Source organism: Podarcis raffonei, chromosome 1 (genome assembly GCF_027172205.1).
Source record: "Podarcis raffonei isolate rPodRaf1 chromosome 1, rPodRaf1.pri, whole genome shotgun sequence".
NCBI lineage: Eukaryota > Metazoa > Chordata > Lepidosauria > Squamata > Lacertidae > Podarcis > Podarcis raffonei.
This window is the reverse complement of record NC_070602.1, coordinates 28,148,970-28,170,001: the sequence shown is the minus strand read 5'-3', so window position 1 is coordinate 28,170,001 and position 21,032 is coordinate 28,148,970. Positions and strand designations below refer to the sequence as shown.

General features: G+C 41.7%; 1 protein-coding gene and 1 long non-coding RNA gene across 20 annotated transcripts in view; one reads left to right on the top strand and one right to left on the bottom strand.

The window, feature by feature from the left end:
* NRXN3 (neurexin 3) overlaps positions 1 to 21,032 on the top strand; it is a 1,132,087-nt gene that overhangs the window by 977,352 nt on the left and 133,703 nt on the right. For 12 of the 19 annotated variants that reach the window (XM_053378036.1, XM_053378027.1, XM_053377942.1 and 9 more), the window contains 3 exons: positions 10,987 to 11,073; positions 18,450 to 18,506; positions 20,308 to 20,615. In XM_053378036.1, the coding sequence (XP_053234011.1) occupies positions 10,987 to 11,073; positions 18,450 to 18,506; positions 20,308 to 20,615 (452 nt within the window). The remainder of the gene's footprint in view (positions 1 to 10,986; positions 11,074 to 18,449; positions 18,507 to 20,307; positions 20,616 to 21,032) is intronic. The other 7 variants (XM_053378045.1, XM_053377952.1, XM_053377975.1 and 4 more) reach the window with 2 other exon arrangements.
* LOC128408406 (uncharacterized) lies at positions 823 to 3,110 on the bottom strand. The gene is made up of 2 exons (XR_008329066.1): positions 3,035 to 3,110; positions 823 to 1,154 (listed from the first exon to the last, which is right to left on the bottom strand). It is a non-coding gene; the product is annotated as an uncharacterized LOC128408406 (long non-coding RNA).

The window sequence follows — 21,032 nt, the reverse complement described above, 5'->3', positions numbered from 1 at the left end:
CTTTGAGACTCCTTAGGGTAGTGATAAAGCGGGATATGAAATCCAAGCTCTTCTTCTCTTCTTCATAGGCACTATGAAACTTTGGTTGATGTTGGTACCTGGCTTGTTCAAACTAGATCAGGAGGAGGGCCAGCGGAACAAGCAGAAGACCCACTAGACATGGGCCCTAACACTAAGCCAGAGACTCTTGATCTGGGTTCCCCTGAGGAACTGTCACATTCTCCATGAAGGCCCTATGTCTCCTAGTGCCTGTTCACACACAATGCACCCACAATGCATCTGGCTACAGGCCAGATGCATCTTTCTGACTTACTTCTCAGAAAGGAGAAGGAACCATTGAGAGGTAGTAGGGCAACTTCTTCTTTTTGGAAGAAGTTGTCAGCTTAGAGCTGTCCAAGGTCCTACTGTACCAGCATTAGCACATAGCCGACTTACCTTGTTGATGGCCTGATTATGGCTGCCATCCTTTTTGACACCTGGGTCTAAGCTGCAGGAACACCCGTTGGACCTGTGAGCTGCCACTCAAGCTCAGTACACTCACATATTCTGGAGTGTGGAATGCGAGGATTAAGTGTAAGGTAGTGTGAGGTAGTGGGTAGTGTTTTTGGACACAGAATGGGAAGACTGGGATTCAAGTAGATACTCAGCCATGAAGCCTACTGTTGGCTTTAGTCTGGTCACTAACTTGTGGTTCACAGCCAGCAAAATTTCTTAAGCGTCCTTATAAAGTTACCAGTGTAGATGTTTTACACTACAGAATCTGGAATGTTGTACATTTTGTGCCAGGGAACTTAAAGGAAAGATTCAGCAGAAAAGTGGAAGTTAAGAAGTAGGATGGTTTTTGTAATCATAAAGGTTTCTTGAGGCCAGGAGAAACTTAGGGACAAGTTCACCTGGGTGATCACAGGACTAACTTTAGTTGACTTTCTTTTCTCACTCCACTGCAGTCTTGCCTGCTAATTCTGTCTCTTGTTCCTGGTGCTTTTTAGTGCCCATGCTATCTTTTGTTCCAAAGCCTGTGGGTTGAGGTAGCCTCGGTGTGAAGTTCAGCTCTTGACAATAAAAGCATCACAATGAGAGGAATGAAAGACGAAGGCGAGGCTTAAAGGAAATGGCAGGATCAGAAGGAGAGAGGAGGTCAAGGTCATCGTGGACTAGAGGAAATGAGAGGACAGAAAAGAAAAGCTGAACCAGAATAGCAAGTTCTCTAACTTTTTCAAACAAGGAATGCAGTGAGAAGAAGGACAAATACTTGGGAACTGAAGCAAACTTGAATAATGAAAATAGTTTTCTCTTCTGTTCAAGTCCCTTAATGATGCTTTTTCAGTGGGGAAACTGAAGCACAAGTAGGTTACCTTGATAGGTCTGTGCAAAAGTTAGGAAAGAAATGAGATGGCCAGGCAATTTCTTGAAAGGCTAGCTGTACTTAGTTGATGCCTCTCTGTGTTTTCCTTTAATTTTCTTTTCCTTTAATTTTCAAATGGACTACTCTGTGGACAGACTAAAAACAGGTTTAACATAAATTATTCTTTGCAGGGAATAGCAAACCTAACAACATTATTAAGGAAAACCCGAAAACACAGTACAGTGTTCCAGGATGCACTGACGATGATGATGATGATTTCAATTTATATACCGTACTTTATCCAAAGAAATCTGACGTATTTGATTCAGATCGTAAGCTCATGCTAGTTAGTATAGAATTATGATAGCTGGGAAGTTTATTACGACATCCCTTTTTCTACTAGTGAACCACTAAGGAGTGGAAGCAGCAGCACCCATCTTCAGATTTATTCTCACAGTGGACTTACATTATCACCATCCCTTAAAGTTTTGCAGTAATAGTGTTCAAGATTTGACTACCCTGGAATAAGTGCTGAAGCCATAGGAGTTTGGCTTGGCTGGGCAAGACAGCAGTTTTTATGGTCTGCTCTTACACAGCCCCTTCATCTCTCTCATTTGTAATTTCCTGACAGTGAACTGAGTACCTTCTTTTCAGGGGATTACCTGCCCCTGCTTTTGGGGAGGCACATTCATGTGACTTTCATGAAGTCCAGTATGGTGTAGTGGTTAGAGTGTTCAGACCAGGACCTGGGAGACCAGGGTTCGAATCTCCATGGTCATGAAGCTCACTGCGTGACCTTGGGCCAGTCACTCACTGTTATGGTATTGCTAGAGAATGAAGGGGAGGAGCAGAGACAGGCAGAGGAAGGGGGCAGGAAGTGGCAGTGGAGGAAAGAAGGGAAAGCCAGGAGGAAGGACAGCTCACAGATGTTGGACCAGAGCCTCAACACCACACAGGAAGTTCTGGCACGGACAGTGAAACAATGCCTGTTCTGTCTGCCAAGGAAAGGAGAGTGTTAAAGAGGAGGGGACAGACATCACATGAAAATTCCACGCCTTTTCTGTTGGAGAAGGGGCAGGCATAAGGCACTCCCAGAATCTGAGCCAGAGGATTCGGATGCATGATTGTAACGTGCTGCTTGTACATATGTAAAATAAAGACTGTATATATGTATCTGTGAGTGAGCAAAGGCATTTCTTGCGGAGAGCATTGACAAGCCATCACACTCACTCTCAGTCTAACCTACCTCACAGAACCATGTACACCACCTTGAACTCCATGAAGGAAAAGATGGGATATAAATGCAATAAAATAAGTAAATAAGGAAGTTTTGGGCACATTTCTTGCTTCTGGTATTCTGAGAAGTTACTGGAAACTTCAATAAATTTTGCCTGACTCTTGTCAGCTTTCTGCTTTCACCCCTCCCCCCACCCAGTCTGGGGTGGGGTGAGGGGATGGCCAAAAATATTGGTTCAGCACTATGCTGTTCCTAACTGCCTCAACATCCCATTATGCCCACTTGTGAACTAGCCAGCCATGATATGGGGGAATGGTAGTAGGTTAGTGGTAGGGCATCTTTCCAAGTTTCTATGCTGACGTGGATATCCTGAGGTGCACGGCAGGGAAAAGGGGCGATCATTATTCAGCTATCAAGGCTTTTAGGCATTGATTGATCCATGGTCAAATCACCTTTTAAAAGGCAGATGGCCACCACCTGGCACAGGGCTTGCAAATCTGTTGTCCAAAGAGCCTAGCAACAAGCTGGTTCTGCAAGGAACATCATTATGACATCAGATGATTGATAGGTGGGTTGTCCTGCCCACCTGTCAGAGTTGGCCTGTGGAGGTGGCTGAAGATTAGCATCTGGCCTGTCAGGCCAAACAAATCCCCTGTCTCAACTTACACAAAACTGATAGCGCCCCAGTTGTAGAATACTCCCCCTACAGTAAATAGGTTCTCTTGGTACCTATTTTCTTCTCATTTTTCCTCAGCTTTTTCGATGTCGTTTTAATCCTTCTGACTGTTTTATGTTGCTTTTATAATCTTTTAGCATTTATTTATTTTTTGTATTTACATTTTAATGTATTGGGGTTTTTTCTAAGCCACTTCAGGGAATATGATTGAAGGGTGGTATTAAAAATACTTAAGAGTATCTTTTAGAAATAAATATTAGTCACAATTTCTCCTTTAAAAACATGTCTTTTACGTCACCGTGAAGCATTACTTTTGTTTTCTTGGATGCCAAATTGCACTGCCTGCCTTGATAATTTAGAACAGATGTGTGTGTGTGTGTGTGTGTGTGTGTGTGTGTTGTGCAGCATTCTTATTAGCATCTTCAAGAAGAAGAGAGCACATCAGATTGTATTCATATTCCCACCTGGAAACAAATGCCCAGTGCAATTTACTGGAACTTTTGAGCCGTTCTGCTCCACTTTTAACAGCGGTAAAAGTGTTCGGACCAAGATGCAACGTCTGTCAGTGTCTGAATTGTTCTTTTATTTCTGCGGCCTGAGAACCCATTTTGGCTTAGAAACTGGCTGCATGGACTAAAGTCTGGATTGAGATCGTCTGAGTTTTTGTTTAAAGGGGCAGGGAGGGAAGAAAGAAAACACGCCGTTTAGCTGTGCAGGAGAAGAATCTTTGTGAAATGCTGAATGAGAAAAAAATAATACGAGTGGTAAGAGTTGGAAAATGCTAACAGAGTGAGACCAGCTGAAGTGGGTTAGGATGGGGCAGAGTATCCCTCCATCAGCAGAGAGCAGTTCTGTCTTTGATGCTCACACCAAAGAAACCTGTGTGCTGAAAGTTGTTAGGAGACCCCCCCCCCCACAGGGACAATTTCCAGCACCCTTAACAGACTTCAGTTTCCAGGATTATTTGAGGGAACCCATGACTGTTAACATAGGGTACAATTGCTTTAAACCTATGGTATGGATGTGGTCTTAGAGCCTGGCCCAGTGGCGGAGCTTCATGCTCCAGCACCAGGGGGTGGAGAGCAGGCTGGGACAGGGCTGGCACCTGTCCCGGGGTGTGGCACACCAGCTGTAGGGGTGTGGCACATGTCCGGGGGGCGTGGTGCAGCACCCACGCGTGCATCCTGGGTGTGGCGTGCATCCTGGGGGCGTGCATCGTGGGGGCGGGGCATGCTGCCTGCAGGGGCATGGTGTCTAGTGTGGGAGGGGGGCAGCTGTGATGGCACCCCACCGGGATTGCGCCACTGGAGGCGGTGCGCTCCCCCTGCACTCCTCTTCCTCTGCCAGTGGTCTGGCCAGCATAGATTTCACAGGTGAAATGAATAGGCCTTTCTTTGTCCTCTTGCATTCTCACACTGCTTTTATCCATCTTAGCAAAGGGGATGTGCATACCTTTGCTGGGTCTATCTTCTATTTAGCTTCTTGCTGGAATTTTAGAAAATATATTTGCTTTGTGACTCAAACAAAAGATCTTCATCCTTTAACGTTTAGTGTCAGAAGCATCATGAATGAACTAGTTCACACACTTTCCTGGCCAATATGCACATATAATTGCATGGGCAATCAGTGCAGTATTCGAAGGGATGATTCCTGTGAGCTCATGACTCCTCTTGCACACAGGAAAGATGATTGCTATTCTGCTGTCAGACCCAGTGGGATATACATCACCAAATTAATTAATTTCAGAAGAGGGACTCTATCGTCTCAAAGTTTACTTTCTTTGACATTACTCCTCTTGTAAGTAGACTCTTCTTAGCAGTTATATACTTAACATTGAATAGGAAAGACACCATATGTACCTGTTCAGAGTCATGCTAATTATACGTGTAATGATATACTCTTCATTCATATGGCTTGGGATATGCAGTTCTATTTTTCTAGAAAAATAGTTGCCGGAACTCACTATGAACACCAGCCACCCTTGTTCTCTTAGAATGGCAATGATGCCCACCTGAGAGGTGCTGGAACTGAGTTTCTGTGAGTTCCCCCTGAAAAAAGCACTAGATCTTGGGGTGTGAGAGCATTGGATGTCTGCATTTTGTGCTTCCAATGTGACATCTGGAGAAGAATTTTGTTTGTCACTCTTCTGTTGATATACATGGGGTATACAAACATTTTATGACCATACATAGGACAGACACACAACTTCTTCCTTCAGTTGTCACACCAGAAGCATAACAAGCAGGGGTATGTGAATCACTTGTGTATCCGTTCCTCATAACTATTATTATTATTATTATTATTATTATTATTATTATTATTATCATAACTAGTGAATCCTTTCTCTGTGATAATGTTATAATCTGTGGAAGCCTCTCTCCAGCCCTTCACCATATATAGCTTAAACTTACTGAATTATCCAATATAAGACAAGATTAATACTTGCAGGAAAGCCTGTGAATTCAGTTTGGTGGTGATAGCAACATTCCTAGATTGATTACTTCTTTCTTCCAAATATAGATCAGGCAAAAGATGGTAGGATGTTTTCAACGGTTATTATTTCCCCATAATGTGTTTTGCATTGAGATACAAATGATGAATAGATTTCTGGGGGTTGATTATAAGAGGCAAGGAAGTATGTACAAAGGGGAAAAGGTTTTAAAATCACTTTGGCCACAAGTAGCAAAAATAAATCAGTAGATTATTATTAATGTTTTATGAATGATGAGTCCGGTCTCTGCAGTCTTTCCACTTACATGAGAAGATTCCATTGGTACTTTATTGTATAGACACTTTCCATTAATGTCTCTTCTCTCTGTCAAGAATCAGATTTTGACTCCAAAAAATATAAATGAGGTGTGGGGAACCTTTGGTCCTCAAGACATTGCATCCCTTCCTCCCTAGCCAATGGCCATGCTTGCTGGAGCTGGTGGGGGCTGTAGTTCAACAACATCTTGGAGGGCCAAAGGTTCTCCACACTTGATATACAAACAATCAAATGCTTATTAAAGAGGTGGTTATTTCATAGAGCTGTGCTTCAGGGGACAACATATAGCCCAAGGTCACCTAAAGTACTACTGCTATGGCATTCGTTCTCTAAGATGACCAACCAAACTATCCAATCATTTTATGAACTATGGTTGAATGTAATTTTTCCTGTAAAATTATTTTTGTTTCCTGATAAAGTCTGTGCTGTTTTCATTAAAGTTGCTGCATGGAAAATAATAATTTGAAATGCAAAGAATATTTTAATGAATGAGATTTTTGCAACTGGCACAGTTTCCTTCTCTACTGAATATTTTATGTGTACAGTGATAATGAGAAACTTGTCCTTTAACTCAGTCTTGTCCATGAAGTACAGAGATGAGCACATTCTCATGCACATGTTCTTAAAGCTTTCTGAATAATGGTTCAGATAAATGGGGAAAAATAAAGTTAAAAAGGAACATGAAAAGGTGCTAATGCTGCAGTATAAACTTACTTGAATTTTCAGGTGTCATTTGATTTTTCCTAGCATTTTTCCAGGTATGGGATTACTGAAAGTTGCTTTCTGCAAAAAAGCAAAATAACAATAATAAAACATAAACTTAAACATAAATTTAAAATCAAAATCTTTAAAGATGTGGTAGAGACTAGTCGTGCATTTCCTGGTTTTGAAGAAGGTCTAGGTTTTGACTGAAGCAGGCATTTTGAGTTTTCTTGCAGGGTTTGATACCTTATGCCTGTATGCTATACATTTTTCAATGTAAAGTATATTGAATTTAAATTCATGGAATTTAAGCAAAATCTTTTAGTAACACTTCACTAGACCCCTTGTTCCTTACCTTGTGAATGCATTTTCAAAATCACTGGCTACAATCCCAGATGGTGATAATCCTTATTGACTGGACTTACTGCAAGAAGTTGGGAATGAACAATGGGAAATGAAGTGTTCCGCTTTCATTTTGAGTAGTGTACATGTCCAATCATGCGACTGAAATAGGTGGCAGGGCTGGTGGCAGCAGTTAGGCTTCAATCCCAGACCTTTTGGGAACTGAACTCGAACGCAGCCGTTGAAGCCATTGCTTCAGCTTAGCTCACCTCCTTGCTGGAAGGGAATTCCCAGAATGCGACAGTAATATTCCCACCATTTGAGATTGTCTCCAACAAAGTTTTACTCAGAGTAGATCCATTGAAATTAATAGACCTAAGTTAGTCATGACAATTAATTTCAATTAGTCTTCTCTGAGTAGGACTAGCGTTGGACGCAAACAAGTAACTATAGCCCTTTTCACGTTTTCCTTCTTGGGTGTGTTTTTTTTTTAATGTTGGGGAAAGCACATAGATGAAAAACTGCCTTGTACAACAGATTCGGACTGCTGGTCCTTCTAGCCCACTTAAGTCTGGTTATACCAGCTGTACCACTCCAAGGTCTCAGCCACTGGTCCTCAGCCAGCTGCTTGACATCTTTCGCTGGAGATGCCAGAGGATAAAATGAGAATGTCTCCATACACTCTACCACTGGAACTGAGGGGTGGCTTCCCTCTCTTCTGCTGCAACTGAGCACCCACGAAGACCAGTGAGAGATTTACCCAAGATGAGAATTCACAATGATTTATTTGGTCCAGAGGGAGGTTCACTGCCCACTTTTCCTTTAAGACCTTATTCATTATTTTCTATCTGTTCAAGTCATAAATACTGCCAAAGACCTAATCTCACGAACAATTGATTCTCTTTGGCACCCTAATTTCCACAATTTCTATATAGACGTCTACATTCCCTAATGCATGCACATTTTTTTTATATAGTATGCTATATATTTCTGCCTATCTAAGCTGGTTTATATAGGTTCAGACTCGGCAATTTGTTCTTCGTCATCATGTTCTTTTTCAGTCCCTTTGCTGCACAGGCCTTGTTGCCAGTTATTATACATATACAAAGAAATAATAGGGTGTAGTTTTGGGTCTCCCATCTTCTGACCACTTATAAGGAATGGTCCTGCTGAATGGTCAGTGAAGTGATTCCAAAGTAATTGCATTCTTGATCTCTTTTTTTATTAGAATTCAAATTATTCTGGATTGCTGGCTACATCCTTTCAGGTGTATCCATATGCCTGAGGCAACCTCCTACATGACTAATGCGATTAGAAACATGATTGACAGAACATACTGCCACGATTTTACATTGCCTTTTAAGTCTTAATAGCAGAAGCTATAGGGCAGCGCCAGGTTGACACTGGGCCTGAGGCACAAGTATAGTAGGAAGTTCAGAGATGTGTCTGCAGTGCTTAATTAACTATTACCTCAAAGGGACCTGCTATGGGTAGCAGTCAGTCCTGCATTTAATGGCACACACCTGCAAAAGTCTTTCATTCCCTCAGATTACAGCGAGAGACCCTGATCAGGGCAAACTTGGAATGAACGTGCTAAGTTGTATCCCTGCAGCCAGCAGGTCTTTTCACAGCTGACTGTGATCCCTGCCCTTTGCTCCAACCCCACTGGAGAGCTTTCACTTCTTAAATGTCCCGGCAGGAGGATTTAACCTGAATCTTCCACGCTGTAGTCCTGCTCCATGTCTAAATTGAAAGAAACAGATCTGACGTCCAAATGTAAACTGACTGCTAACACAGCTGAAGGCTCAAAATCAGATATGAATCACTGCCACACAAATGCCAGGCAGCTGATTGGAACTGCAGTGCCATTCTGTGTGGAGACATTCAGTGAGCACAAAAGCCAAGCTCAAGGCCTGTGTTGAACCTGAGGGACCAGGCTGCAAACACAACTCTTTACATCCCTAGATGGTGAGTCCCTTTGAGCCTTCATATAGGTGATGCAGAAGGTTTTCCATCACTGTGAGGATAAGTACGTGGGGGGGGGGAGGGAACTGTACTATTTTAAAAGAGAGGAAGGGAAATGATTCAGCATCTCTTCAGCTGAAGTGCTTTCAGTTCCACTTGCATGTATTTGGAGAATAATAAAATCACAGAACTGTAGAGTTGGAAGGGTCACTGAGGATCATCTATTCCAACTTCCTGCAATGCCAGGATCTTAACTAAAGCAATCCTCACAGGTGCTTAAAAACCTCAATTGAGGGAGAGACCACCACCTTCCAAGGAGGTCTGTTCCACAGACAAACTACTCTTGCCATCAGAAAGTTCTTCCTGATGTTTATTCGGAATCTCCTTTCTTGAAACTTGAAGGCCTTGGTTCAGATCCTACCCTTCAAAGCAGAAGAAAACAAGCTTGCTCCATCTTCCATTTAACGGCCCTTCAGATATTTAAAAATAGCAATCATAGAAACATAGAACCTTAGAGTTGAGAAGAACCCAAGGGTCATCTAGTCCAGCCCTCTGCAAAGCAGGAATCTCAGCTAAGGCATCCATGACAGATGGCCATCCAACCTCTGCTTTAAAACCTCCAAGGAAGGAGAGTCCACCATCTCTTGTGGGAATCTGTTCCACTGCCGAACAGCTTTTAGTGTCAGAACGTTTTTCCAAATGTTTAGTCGGAATCTCCTTTCTTGTAACTTGAAGCCATTGCCAGTGTGGTGTAGTGGTTAAGAGCGGTAGACTCGTAATCTGGTGAACTGGCTTCGCGTCTCTGCTCCTCCACATGCAGCTGCTGGGGTGACCTTGGGCTAGTCACACTTCTTTGAAGTCTCTCAGCCTCACTCACCTCACAGAGTGTTTGTTGTGGGGGAGGAAGGGAAAGGAGATTGTTAGCCGCTTTGAGACTCTTTAGGGTAGTGATAAAGCGGGATATCAAATCCAGACTCTTCTCTTCTTCTCTCCTTGAGTCCTACCCTCAAGAAGAAGAGAAAACAAGCATACTTCCTCTTCCATGTGACAGCCCTTAAGACAGTTGAAGATGGCTACCACATCTCTCAGTCTACTCTTATTGCAGCTAAACCTACCCAGCTCCCTCAACTGTTTCTCATAAGGCTTGGTTTCCAGACTCTTGATTATCTTGGTTGCCCTCTTCTGCACACATTCCAGCTTGTCAATATCCTTCTTAAATTGTGGTGCCCAGAATTGGACACAGTACTCCCGGTGTGGTTCTGAACTGTAGTTCAACTTTCTTTCTTTTGTATCTCCTGAAGTGCTTTCCACTCTAAAGACCCAGGCTGCAACAGTCTTCTTTGCTCTATTTACCAGTAGCAGGAGAACATTGAGAGGCTTCAATGGAGGCCAACAGAACCTTTTCTCCTTCAGGTTCTAAGTTTTGGAGTTTTACTTGCAGGACAAAATCTCCCACTTGCCTTCTGAAGTGGTTTGGCAGATTTATTGGAATTCTTAGCAAAGGGCTAGCACATCAGGAAACAGTAATGAATAATAAAATATTGGGAATTGGCTAAATGGGGAGAGACAGGCAAATGTAACCAATTATTCCTCTATCAGTGGTAATCATGCAAGGAATAGAAAAGGCATGATCTTTGTCTCAATGTTTTAATCACCTGATCTTCTAGAACTCCAGGAAATGAAAGGTTAACTATTCTGTACCACACTAAAAGAATAACAGTGTAATTCTATGCATGTCTACGCAAAAGTAAGCACCACTGGGCCCAGTGGGACTTACTCCCAGGTGTAGGTGTATAGGATTACAGCCTTAATTACAGCCTTAATATACTTCTTCATGTTCTGTATATTTAAATACCTTCATAAATAAAAGCAAAGAAGCAAGCCTAGGATGTTTTTTTAACTATTTCATTGACTTTTCAGATTGTTTTTAAGCTGTTTTTTAAACTTTAAAGGCAACACTGATACTGCGTTCCAATTGGTAAAACAGAAAATCCCCTTCAAATATAACCGGCCCGTAGAGGAATGGCTGCAGGAAAAAGGTAACAGTTGTTAAAACTTTCATTTTAAATCCATTTGATTCTAAACCCTCATTTTTAAAGCCTGCAAATAAATGTTTCTTAAATTAGAATCGCCTGCTGCATAAATGACTCTTTTAATTTTCATTATAATTTGTGTCAACTTCCACCTGCCATATGTTGATAAATCATGCTATAATACATTGCTACTAAAAATGAAGTTAAAGGGACGGAATTCTAAGCTTGCAATCCAAAAGCAATGAAGAAAGAAGCAGAAATTAAAACACCACTTTAAACATAAATAGAAACAACCAAAGCAACAATATGTATTATGGCAATTTAACCACTGCATGAACTTTGTTTTTTTCCTCCCTAAAAACATATATATTTAAACTACATCTATATATTTAGCATCAAAGTTGCCTTAGAGGTTGTTTTGAAATCACTTCATTCAAGATTTTAAAAATCTCTTTAAAATATTTCAGGTGTGTGACTGCCCTAATCATTATAACATAGTTAATCTGTTTTGGGTGCCCACCCCCCACTAGTAATCCCTTAAGACAGCAATTCTGAATATTTATATATAAACTACAATAAAGGAAGAGAGTGAATGAGGTGGGTGTTATGTTAAATATGAATGAATCATATCTTAGAAACATAGAATTGTAGAGTTGGAAGGGGCCTCAAGGGTCATCTAGTCCCAACTCCCTGGTTTTCAGATTATTCATTCACGCTGTTCCAATTGTCCTTTTCCATGTGCTCTATGGAAAGTGTCCCCAAGGAAAGTTGTTCCCTATGCAGAACTCCTTCTGGAATTCTGCTGCACGTGAATAACGAGCAAATTCCATGCAGATTTCCAGAATGGACTTGCAGATAATATTCCTGCAGCAGAAGTTGTGTGTGCATAAATGAGAAGAATAGTGATGCAGTGCCAAAGCATGGAAAGTTCATTTTTAAAAGGAGCTAGTTCTGGTTCAACATGTCCAGTTCAAGTTGGTTCCTTACAAAATGAACTAGTTTGGTTCATTTTTAGTTCAAGTTCATCCAAATTATCTCCATCAATTTTTTCATTCAGAATGTTACAAGTTGCTGTACTAAAATATAAAATACAGCAGAATGTAAATGGTTTCATTTATTTTCCCCAATGATTTTATGATTTTTAAGCTTTAAGAGTCTAAAAGAGTAAAAAAAAAAATGAACTTAAAGATGCATTAGAAATCATCTTTGCCAAAATGAACTTCATTTCACATTCAGTTCACCTGGCATTTAGGGGAATTCCTTTCAGGAGCAGTTCAGAAATTTCTGAGCTAATTCATTGAACTTAATTAAACTGAACTAGTTCATTCCAAACCCAGTACTGTGTATCAAGCACTGCACATACTGTGTTGGAGACTGAACCCTGCATCCAACCTGATTTCCTTTTCACAGCTTAAATGATTCCAAAATTATGAAGTTCATGGAAATCTGAACCAGACTTTAATTTCTGGTTTTTTAAAAAAGAAAAAGAAAGAAAAAGTATGTGGGGGTGACTGCTGTCTTCAGATCTATTTGTATCAGAGTATTTTAAAAAGAAGAGAAAAAATATTCACAAATTCTCCCCAAGTACTGAGTAAACATCTTGTTTACTTTTCTGTTGCTGAGCTGAACCTATTAATAGTTGTAGCTAGCCTAAAAACTGTGAGGTCCTAGGAGGACTTGTGTAATTGCAGCAAGACACGTTTGCTTAAAGTTTTTAACTTTAACTGATTTTAGTAAGGATTTTAGAGGAGAGATTGCCCATTAAACAGCTTATCAAGTAAGACATAGGGATAAAGAAGGAGGCCTCAGCCTCACTTGAGCAAAGCAAGAGGAAATTTGATTAGAGGAGACGGAAATTTAGTGTTGTGTAGATGATGTGCTCCAGTCAGTGCTCAAATCTTACTTCTGTCATGAACCTAGCAGGTGATCCTTAGCAAGACCCTATCACCTCTCTTGTGTAATATGGACATAATTAAGGCTAGTGCCAGTCTTGATGGGGCCCCTAACTGTTGCTCCCCCAAGCATGGGCTTACAAGGCAGCAGAGGCTGACTCTGGGAAGATGGCCGCCATCCAAATTTTCCATGCTACATTGCGCTCTCCAAGGCACTCTGAGAATTTGCCAGGTGGCTTACCAGACCCAGCCTCTGCTGTCAGATAACCCACAGCCAGGGTCATAGGTAGATAGAAAGACGAAAACAACATTGGAAGCCTGGCCAGGGCACTTAGGCTCTGCCAGCGCCCCTAGAATGCCAGGCATTGCTGCTGGAATAATAATACTGATCTCTATAGTGATATAACAACATGAAGTGCTCTAAACACCCTAAAACAGGCCCATACAATATCCCATGTTAAGCCCAGTGCATCCCACCAGCCAGGTGCTTGACATCCCACTCTCTATCCAACCTTGCTCTAGTCCCAGGTAGGTAACAAAGCCAGTGTCTTTTTTAAGCTCCTGGCTACTGGGCTACCATGCATTCTTGGTGAGATTCCTTTCGCTTGGTGCATCGCCAGATGTGCCCCCCAAAACACATTGCATAAATGCCAGCTATTATCACTAAAAATGATTAATGTCTTGGTGATCTGACCCAAGTTCTTGAGAAATGATTTTTAAAAGTTAAAACCTTTTCAGACTAAAAAGTGGTTAACTTTGTTTTGCTAATCTCAAATAAAGTCCCTTTAACACTAATGATAATGCCAGCCTTGCTTTTGTTAAGACTAGTGCATGCCTGATGCTGTGATGAAGCTCATGTGCTTGAGAAACCCATCCTTGTTTTTAACATTTTTTTTCCTTCTCTGTAGTTTTCACCATTGATTTGAGTCTTTCCCCCCATTGCTTCCCCAAGCCTGAAATAAGCATGCCCAAGTGTTTTATATGTGTTTACCACCTTGGAATTCTGAAATTGATGTTTTTGCTTTTGTGTGGATGATGATGATGATGATGAAGATGAAGAAGATGACAGTGCTTTGGGGGATTTTGTTTTGTTTTGTTTTAAAAATCACATCAGAGCAGCGGGTTCTAAAGAAAACAGCAGCTCCTGAGATCTCTAACATTTCTAGGAAGCATGGGGGTGAGCTGGGCAGTTATTGATACATGTTGTCAGCGGAGAAAACAATCTGTCATAAGCATTTTGTAATATTTAGTGTATCATGCAACGGGATATATAATGTCAAGGTATTTTTTGATATTTCAGTTGCCACTATATATGAGAAACAGCAGGTGGGGGGGGATCACCCATTCACCAGCCTATCATTTATTCACTCATCTACACCTGCCTGCCCATCCAGTCATTCATTCATTTCCTAATGCATCAAGAAAGTCTTATGTCAGAAGACCTCGTAAAGATGATGAGTGCAAGGGTAGATAGCTATCAAAATGGAACATGATAAATTGATGGATGCCTAGATGGATGGATCAATCCATCGAGACAGACAGCACAGAGTATAACTCTCTGCCAGATATAATGGACCTACAATGGAATCGTTTACAATTAACACAATGGATGCAATCCAGAGGAACGTAGGTGTCCTCGAGTCCCATTTCAATCAGTGGCGCTTAAGTATTGTTAAGCACTTATGTGCCTTTGATTTCAAAGATACATAAGTGTGGGCAGGGGTAATTAAAAGAACTTTTCAAAGGAATGCCAGAGCTGTTTCTCCATGTGAAATAAAGCCATTGTGAGGGGTAGATGGAAAGAAAGATACAAAGATAACAAAATGCATAAGTGGGATTTACAGTTAAAATGGATTTCTGTTGTAATATTTAATCCTCTAGCAATACTACAATCCTATGCACATTTACTTGGGAGTAACCCCCAGTGAATGCACTGGGGTGCACTTCTGAGTAAACATGCCTAAGGCGGTGCTGTGTTAATCAAACCACTTTACCAATTCAGTTTGTACAGTTTCAGAAAACAGGGAATAAGACCAATTCTCCAGTATGGTGATATCTCTGTAAGTGCAGTTTAGCTGGTAAACAGAAGTGAAATTAAAATTTATTTGGAACTACAGGTGCTTAGAGCAACTCAGTATATATGTTTGTGTAAGAGAGAGAATGTGAAATCAGCTCCTGCAAGTTATAATTATACACTCACACTCACCCCCAGTATTGGCTGTGATATATTGAGGGGGTGGGAGGAATCACATGCCTCTACTGAAAGGTACATTGGAAACTAGGAAAAGGAAATTAGTGCCAATGCCCCAATTTGCAAAGGGAGATTTGGGCTACTGCATGGACCACCTGTGCCCTTACATTGCTGCCAGCAGTGTGTGTTCAAGGACATACTTCCCCTTTCATGCTTTCCCTTTCCTTGCAGAGCAGAAAGCATTAAGAGGCAATACTTGGAGATGCAAGCTCTGCAGATACCTGCTTATGCTGCTATTCTGTGAGTTGACCCAGATCAAGTAGCCATGGAGAGATCTGGGTAGCAGTGGAGTGCCCAGCCAGGAGCTGCTCAGTGTCCGTTATAGTAAGAGCAGCATCCAACACCAAGAGTAAATGCCTAATTTTGCATTATGGGAGAGGGACCACAAGCATGTTCTTGGTATCAGCCTAATGGGTTTTCCTCCTTGACCTGAAAGATCAGAGTGGGTAGTGAGATAATTCAAAAAATGTACGTATGCCTGTGTTTGTCTGGGGGAAGGATCAGTACTGTATATCATATGACTTAAAATAGAATAGGTTGTTTGTTTGTTGGGTGGCTGCCCTAGAACGAAAGGGAGATCGCCATACACCCTTACTGTCAATCAGCGGCTAGTGCTAGTATTCCACGTATGGCAGCTTTAGATAGAAAGCTGCTTAGCCAGAATAAAGGCTTGTTGTAGGCTTAAACCCAAAATCCAGCTGAGTGCTATGAACTGGACTGATGCATTCGCTAGTGCAGTTGGTGTTCTGATGAATAGTTGTTTCAGATTTGTCCTGACATCTTGTCAATTGCAAAACCAGATTACACAGATGTTTGTGGATTCTTAACCAGATCAAAACTTAAAGAATTAAACTTCACAGGGAAACCTAATAAAGCATTTGCAAGCAAACGCTTTCCTCTTTTGTGAGCCACGTCAATCAGGACAGTGCAAACAAGGAGGAGGAATTCAGAAGCCACGTAATTTGAATGCACTGCACCATGCGGATTAGCTCCTGATCACCTCATTGGTGTATTTGAAATAGAGAGTATCTTTGCAACAACAACAAAAGGTTTACTTTGGAAGAATGATATTCGCAAAAGTAGGTGAAAGAGGAGATAGAGGTCTGGCGTGACATTTCAGCTATGCATGCTTCCTCTCTACATTTTTCTTTCTTTTTGCCCATTGTTTTCCACTTGACCATTCAAGCAGAGACGCCTCTCTCAAGAGTTTGAAGTTAGGAGTAGGTCTCCCTAGAGATTTATCCTTGGTTTTTGTAGCAAACACACATGTTCAGTGTCAGTGCTACATTATAAAATGTAGCTGTGCAGTGCATTGCATGCCTCATGTTCAGCTCCTGAACTCAAAGAGCCCATAACTCAAGAGGGAGGCATAACATACTTCACATATTTATTTATTTTTGAATTAGTTCATCTTCCTGGAGTAGATATATCTAAAATGTTAGAACAATGTGAATGCTTACACTTCTAATGAAAGAGAAAAGGACAGCAGAGAAGAGGCCTTCTCATTTACTTGAAGAAGGAGAAAACAAAACATAAAGAGCCTTTGTCTACTTAATTTTCATTTAGTTGCACTTTCTCACTATTTAGCACTCTAAGTGCTTCATGCCAACTAAGATGGAGTGGAAGGAGTTCTTCAGGAAAAAGTAAGATATGCAGCCTGTCCTTGGTACATTCAGCTGTGTCTTTGCCCTAGTTTTGCAACAAAATTGGCCTGGGGTAAGGGCAAATCTTATACTGGACCCTGTATTTCAGAAGAAGGCCACTTCTATAGTAGCTATATTCCATCTGCAACAAGAAGTTCAGCAAATGCCACTCAGAAGATGCAGCTAAGAGGAACACTGAGCAAATGCAATCCCCTGCCCCATAACTGCTAGATACAGAACATTATATACCGGTACCCCCTGCAATCTCCCCATCCTCTAAGGATCTCTGACCAGTATATCTATTTTTGCCCAATTCTCCAATCTTTTCAGAGCTATTAAATGAACAGAAAGCACGGATGGAATCTGACAATTCTGCTTATGCCTTCATCTCACATGAGGGATGCACATCTAGATGGGCCTCAAGTTAGCTTTTACTTTGTTAGGGGAGGATAGAAGGTGGAATGCTCTGGGGTAATAATTTGGTAGTGTCCAGAAGTGAGGAAATGGAGAGAGTGAGAGGAGGAGAAGCACTGGGCTTTGTAATGTGCAATACCACCATTTTCTCTATAGCACTCCCACCCAGAATCAGATGAGCTGAAGGAAGCATTTACAGTGAATATAAAGGGGTTTGTAGATTTGGGCAGCTTCAGAGACTCCACAATTCCTCAGAATGTGCCTTGCTGTGTGTGCAGTTCCTCAAAAGAGAGCTTATTTTCCTCAGAAATTTGCAGATTCAGATGGGTTGCGAGACTTGTGCAAGCCAAATTAGAAAGCCAAGTTCCATGGCAAATTTTGGAAAAATCCTAGGATCACAACATTTGTTTATGGCAGGCCCACCTCTGCTTTAAGCAGAGACTGGAAGTGGATAACTATCTGTCTCAGTTGACGTTCCCACAGTTCATGCCACTCCGTGTGGGTCCCATGGGATGGATATGAGAATGCAAGTTTCAGGGAGAAAATGGGATGATATGGTACTCCCAAAAGAGGGAATCTGTGAATTGAATTGTAAGGCCTATTTTAATGAGAGCCCATCATAGTTTTCCATGTGATAACTGCAGCTATCATGTCATTACTTGAAAGAAATTGCTACGAACAGAGCCATATTATTACAATCATCTCCACTATCTAATAATGGCTGATAAAGTAGATTGAAATTACCACTGAGGCAATTATTTTTATATTAAAAAAATGAGTCCTGCAAAAATTGCTATTCTTCCATACATAGTGTCCCAGCACTAAAACTACATGTAACACTTCTGCACCGTGAGGAAAGCAGTGAGGGGACAGTTATGAGGGGAGAAAGGAAAATTGTTCTGCTTTCAAAAACAGAATATCTCAATCCTTACCATTTTTTATTTATTGTTTTTTACATCTGTACACTAACCCATCTTGGTCCAGTCTCTCTCTATATATGTATATATTATTGCAATAGCACAAGGGGATGTGCACCTCACCATCTCAAGCTGCAGGAATTTCACATACATACCTACTTTGCTTGGTTAGCTAGGGTCCTCCTTGGGGAATAGGAACTCCTTTCAGATACATTTCTTCTCTTGTCCCCATTCTCTTCCCCATTATCCATCCTGTCACCATTAGATGATGCAACAGCGCATCACCACTTGACTTCGAGACCTGCCACGACGACCAAAATTGGTGAGCTCCCCTCGTATTCTGATCTACTTTAACCACTGGCTATGAGGGAATGGAAAGTGGGGTTTAGGTGCCCTGCTACATGGTGGCCTTTGGCATGTATCAGGGGGACTTGAGGAAGAAAGTGGTTAGTGTGCAGCAGAGAAGGAGGGAGGGGAGGGAAATGGGCATGTGTGTGTAAATGTGGGGAGAAATGGATTGGATGATTGAATTAATACTGCTTTGTCTTCTGAAACATGGCCAGTGTGATTCTTTGCTCAACAGCCAATTGCATTTAGTACATCCTAAGACTGCATTCTGACCAAGGATATAAAATAAATCCAGGGTGAGTTCATACTGGGTTTATCATGTGAAAATTGTAGTTGTTATTTTTCTAACTGAATATGTGGAAATACCATGAACATGAATCACACTTCTTCATCACCTCTGGCAATTGCCTACCTATGATGAGAGGAGTGAGACAGAAGGAGAGATGTCTATCAAAAGTTCACATTGCCTGTTAAACTAATTGTGTGAACTCACCCTTGATTTGTAGGTGGGAAAATAATTATTTCTGGGATCTATACTGACTGGAAATGCTGCATACTCCCTGCCCTCCTTAAAAAAAAAAGGTTAGGAAGCACACTTCTGAGATCTCAAGGAACTTAGTTGTGTTCACTATACAGTAGTTCTCAATGTGTATCTCAACAGGTAGATAACAACAGCCAGTAGTCCTGGGCCAAATCTGGCCTTCTGAGGTGTCTCACCCCTTCTCTCCCTGAAGGAAGAGAGGTGTGTGGAAATAATGGTGGTTACTTTGTATATTGTGGGACTTACTGGCAGCTCACTTGGGGCTTTGGCTTGCCACTTTATGCCCCTTCTCAAAGTGACCCGCCAGTAAAAACTACATGTACGTAGATCAAGGCCTAGGTCTCACTGAGGTAGTGAACCTGTGTCTGAGAACCAATGCTTCTAACTGCAGGTGTGGGCTCTCATATCAGGGAGAAGGCTACTGGAAACCTTCTCCCCAACATTTAGTTTTCTACGTGGAGAGAATTGTTTTGCATAAAGGAATAGTAAACGATGTGATTTTTCCCACCTGCAGTGTGAAGTGGTACACAGCTCTGACACAGTTTTACTGTGAGAACTAGGCCCAAACTCATAGGGTTATTTATGTGCACTAATTCAGCATTGACACATATTTTCTCTTCCACAGCAAATATGATCCAAAAATTGTATTAAATCTAACCTTTATTTAAAACAAGATTCTATCTTCCACAGCTGTAGCTATTATAAGTTTCAAGGAGTCATGCGTATGTCCATCTCTTAGCACATATCTGTGTTCTGTTCATCTTTTGCCAAATCACAGGACAGGACTGAATCTCTGCTCTGTCCATTCAAGGATCCAGGTTTTGTTTTTGTTTTTACATTCTGGAGAGGGCAAAAACTAAGGAGGTTTTGATATTTTGGCTTGGATTAAACTCTCCCAAGTTCCCAAAACAATATGTAAAGAGTTGGATTTTTAAATTTGAAATGAAAACAAGGTTTGGGTAAAATTTCTCCTGAATGTGCTTATTTTTACGGGAACAAGACCACAAAGATCTGGATCCATTGTTTTGTTGTTCAGGCTTATCATGATTTGTGGCACACCGGGACAGCTATTTATGGTACTGCATTCCTGCCATTTAATCACCACAATTGCCATCACCACCACATCAGAAAACCTGCTTCGAGCTTTGGTCCATTTCAGCCAGGACTCAAGGGTTTTAAAAAGGGGAAATATTCCTGCCAATAATGTTATTCAACCCCCCCCCCCTTCACTTAGGACGACAGTTAACGATCTTCAACACCCAGGCGCAAATAGCCATTGGAGGAAAAGATAGAGGGCGTCTCTTCCAAGGCCAGCTCTCCGGTCTCTATTACAATGGTTTGAAAGTGCTGAACATGGCAGCAGAGAGCAGCCCCAACATCAAGATCAATGGAAGTGTCCGGCTGGTGGGAGAAGTGCCATCCATCTTGGGAACCGCACCTACAACCTCCATGCCACCAGAGATGTCTACAACAGTCATGGAGACCACCACTACTATGGCCACTACTACAACCCGAAGAAACCGCTCCACACCTACCATTCAGGTAAGTCATTTGAAGTCTCTGTAGCTGGCTTGGGTTTTCTCAAATATATATTAGGGCCAGATTCCCTCTCTCTTTTTTTGTTTTCCCCCCTGATACAATCGACCATAACATCCTTCTGGACCGTCTAGAGGGGCTGGGAGCTGGGGGCACTGTTATGCAGTGGTTTCGCTCCTTCCTCCTGGGCCGTGTTCAGAAAGTGGTGGTGGGGGATGAGTGTTCAGACCCCTGGGCCCTCACTTGCGGGGTGCCTCAGGGTTCCGTCCTCTCCCCCATGCTTTTTAACATCTATATGAAGCCACTGGGAGAGATCATCAGGGGGTTTGGACTGGGTGTCCATCAATATGCAGATGATACCCAGCTCTACCTCTCTTTCAAATCAGAACCAGTGAAGGCGGTGAAGGTCCTGTGTGAGTGCCT